The sequence below is a fragment of the Salvia splendens genome, chromosome 2 (assembly GCF_004379255.2).
Source record: "Salvia splendens isolate huo1 chromosome 2, SspV2, whole genome shotgun sequence".
Classification (NCBI taxonomy): domain Eukaryota; kingdom Viridiplantae; phylum Streptophyta; class Magnoliopsida; order Lamiales; family Lamiaceae; genus Salvia; species Salvia splendens.
In genome coordinates, this window is record NC_056033.1 from 4,871,948 (window position 1) to 4,875,667 (window position 3,720).

Genomic DNA, 3,720 nt, shown 5'->3' on the forward strand with positions numbered 1-3,720 from the left:
CGACTTATAAATTTGGTTTGCTTTATTTCCGTTGTAATTTCCATTCCTCTTTTGTTGCAAGTTTCCTTTCGTTTGTAATAGTTAGAGTACCGCCTGTACACGGCTTGGGAATTTCTTCCCATTATTTCTAACAATACTATGTTCACTTTAATATTCTACACGCATGCATTGGAGTCTATGACCGCGTGTCGGAAGCTCACATGGTTTTGAGGCCATGGAGGGAGTCGGACCTGGGAGCTCAGCACATTGGAGATGGACGAGGTGGGGTCCGAGCCGCAGTCGATGGTCACGCCTCGTTGCGGCCTGGCTTGGAGGTCTCTCGGGGTTGTGGTCGCACGGTCCAAGCTGGAACTCTATGTATCATTCCACAACATTTCAAGGAAAAACAACTGTTTTTTTTAAATTTGTTAGAAATTGTAAATTTTGAATTTTGAATTTGTAAGGTTTGTAGTTTTTAATTTCCCTAACAAACAATGAATTTTTCATGTTATAATTGTTCAACGTGTTCAATTTTATAACAAAATACTAGTTAATAGTAGTTGTGAATAGTACAATACAAAGTTTATAGCCTGACTTTGGAACAGAAAATGAGGAAAATGATAAGGTGGAAAGGATTTGGGGCCGGGCCCCGGGCCAGGGATGTTTTAACTTGTATTTAGTATGTACTTTTCGATACAATTTTATTAACAAATTATAATCATTCTATATTTATTTTCGTTTAGAAATTTTTTAATACAATATCTGCATTGATTATTCATATATTATTACCTCAGTCTTGTATTTAAGTCCCTTTATAAAAGATATGCATCTAAATTGTCTCATCTAGAGGTGCTAGAGGGGGCTTCAGCACCCCAATCAAGATTTGTTTCCAAAAACTTGATTACTTTATAAGTATCTAATATATATCTCTTAAATACAATATCGTTCTTTGATCGATATCTCAATGTGACTAATCAATGGCTCCATATGTCAAAATATCATATAACTCATAACATATTCAATGAAATGAAGAGTTTTAATACTACTACACTACATGGTAAAAGCCATCGAAATCTATCACTAAACTTCATTATTTTAAACCAAAGGTCTCTTTTCCTCCTCTTCCTCGATTCCTATCTGAACCCTGCTGCTGCTCTCGTCTTCTTCTTCTTCTTCCCCGTGTCGGGACTCCATTTCGACCTTGGCCTTTGGATTCGAGGCCCTCTTCGAAGGCGGCTTGTTCTCCGGCAGCATCTTCAACACAATCCCCATTGTTATCAGCAGCAGTCCACTCCCATGTTGCTCTGTCAAAGGCTTTGTGAATATCATGTACGACAGCAACAAAGTCACCGCTTTCCTCGCAGTCGTCACCTGTCGTTGCAAAAGACAAAGGCCAGACATTTATCAGGGATGTTTTATCTCGCTTAACACATTTTTGATCGGATTACATACCATCGCTGTGGTGGCTGCCCCGAACAGGGCAATGAGGGAGAGGACCGAGACCTGCCCGATGAAGGTGGCCATGGCTTCGAAGATCAGAACTCCGTAAACATAGGGATGCTGCACAGAAACAATGATGATCAATCATGTCATACATCAACAAATTAGTAGAGTTTTCTTCATATATGTATATATACCTTTGAGCAAGAATCCCAAGCCGTGAAAAGTTCTCCTGTGAGCACCATTGGTGGGATCAAGAAGGGCATCCCCACGAGCGTGGAGCAGAAGAGCATCTCCGTCTGTGGGAACAAACAAACACGGCCGTTTTTATTACAATACACAACTATAAAATCACATGTAGCAACTCTTTCTCATTTCACACCTGTGTCGTCTCAGGATTCATGGTGAAGATAGCTTCCTGCAGATTCCCCAAGAAGGCATCCATAATCAGCGCCCCAGACACCATCATCACGCCTATCACGCTGAAATTGGGAGACGTTTGAGCGTCCGCCAAGGTGAACAGAATCAGCCCCACCACCAAGAGCACGGCAGATATGTACTCGTGAGGAGGGTATTTCCGTCTCAGGCCAGGAATAAACGCCCCCATCACCATCACCGGGAGAACCTGATGATATCCAAACAACACAGTATCAAGATAGCTAGTTCAAAGTTCAAACATTAAGGCAAAAAGCAGGATGTGGATGAGAAAACGGGGGACCTTGGTGGATTTGAACATGATCTGCGCGGGATAGTTGAGGAAGGCCAAGGAGCCCTTGGTGAGACCGTTGGAACCCATGAGCACAGCAGAGAGCTTGACATAACTCTTCCATGGATTCACCATTTGCTTGGTGGTGAATCCTTGGAGATATATCAGCAAAATGTACACCCATCCTTGCACAAAGGTGAAGTACCATCCATAACTGTAAGGAAATCACACCAACATTATTGCATATTTCTTGTAGTATAATTAAGGGGTGGATTAAGTCAAGTGTTACCTGAACTGAAGTCTATTATACACATATTCCTGAAATTTTCATGATAAATTTGTCAGTGTATAGCAACACACACACACAGAGAGAGGGACTAATGACTCAAAGATTGAATCCTTGTGGAGTAAATGATAAATTCATGAGATAAGAACAAACAGTAAGAAAGGTGATTACAAGTTAACAGCATCCACAACTGCGGATGTCCCCGCGGACTTCAGACCGGTGCGCCGGACGTCCGCCATTAGGCAGCATGCATACGGATACGGACGTCCGTCGGGACATCCGCCATTGCGTTGACCCGACGGACGTCCCGGCGGACGTACCGATTTTTTTATTGTTTTTTGTGGATGTCTGTCGGGATGTCCGCCATTGTGTAGTGGGATATCCTTATGACATGACAGTGCAGTGGGATGTCCTTATGATGTGTAGTGGGATATCCTTATGACATGACAGTGCAGTGGGATGTCCTTATGATGTGTAGTGGGATATCCTTATGACATGACAGTGCAGTGGGATGTCCTTATAACGTGGCAATGGGTGTTTTTGGGAAGTCTATCGGATGTCCGTCCCATTGTGGATGCCCTTAGACGATCTGTGAGTTTTCAGAAACAACTCTCTCTCTCACTCACACACACACGAGAACAGTTGGCGAACAAGACAATATTAACAGCAGAAAAGCAAAAGCGTAAGCGGTGGAGGAAACAAACAACCCAAAAGCAGAGAGCTTATCAAAAGAAATCATATGAGTTATCATCACAATTACGCAAATCAAAACCACCTTCTTCCGGAAAAGGAATTTAGTGGCGATCAAAATTCATCCCACTAGAAAACCCTTTTAACAACAAATGGAGTACTACTAAAAACAGAGAAACAAACACGTTACAAAAATTAGGAATTTACCTCACAGATCCCATTAACAAGGTAACCAAAGAAAAACCCAGTTGAGCAAATGAGGAACTGATGCCATCTCGGCCTCTCCGTCAGCGAAAGTCCAAAGAGGGAACGCGCCTGCTCTTCATTCTTCATCTTCTCTGTCTCCCTCCTCCTCTCTCTCTCTCTCTTTCAAGAAAGGTTTTTTAATACGCAAACCTAAAAGCCTTGGAAATGGATGGGTACATGTGCTTGAGAATTTGAAGTGCGCAGTTTAGGATTGAGTGAACTCAACGTATTAGCATGTTGACTATGTGAGTGAGGATCGGAAACACAGAATTTAAGGTTAACGAATCAGTTCCTCGACGGGGAAATGTCATGAGCGTTTCAATCAAAGCGCAAAGGATTGAGTATTTTATGCAGGGGAATTAAATTAGGTGTA

General features: G+C 42.2%; 1 protein-coding gene across 1 annotated transcript; it reads right to left on the reverse strand.

Annotated features, from left to right (window-relative positions):
- Positions 1 to 967: 967 nt before the first annotated feature.
- Positions 968 to 3,720, reverse strand: LOC121759794 (UDP-galactose/UDP-glucose transporter 2-like). The gene is made up of 7 exons (XM_042155451.1): positions 3,309 to 3,720; positions 2,415 to 2,443; positions 2,138 to 2,339; positions 1,802 to 2,044; positions 1,617 to 1,718; positions 1,432 to 1,539; positions 968 to 1,350 (listed from the first exon to the last, which is right to left on the reverse strand). Exons 1-7 carry the CDS (start codon positions 3,432 to 3,434, stop codon positions 1,075 to 1,077), a joined length of 1,086 nt encoding a protein of 361 aa, XP_042011385.1. The 5' UTR covers positions 3,435 to 3,720; the 3' UTR covers positions 968 to 1,074.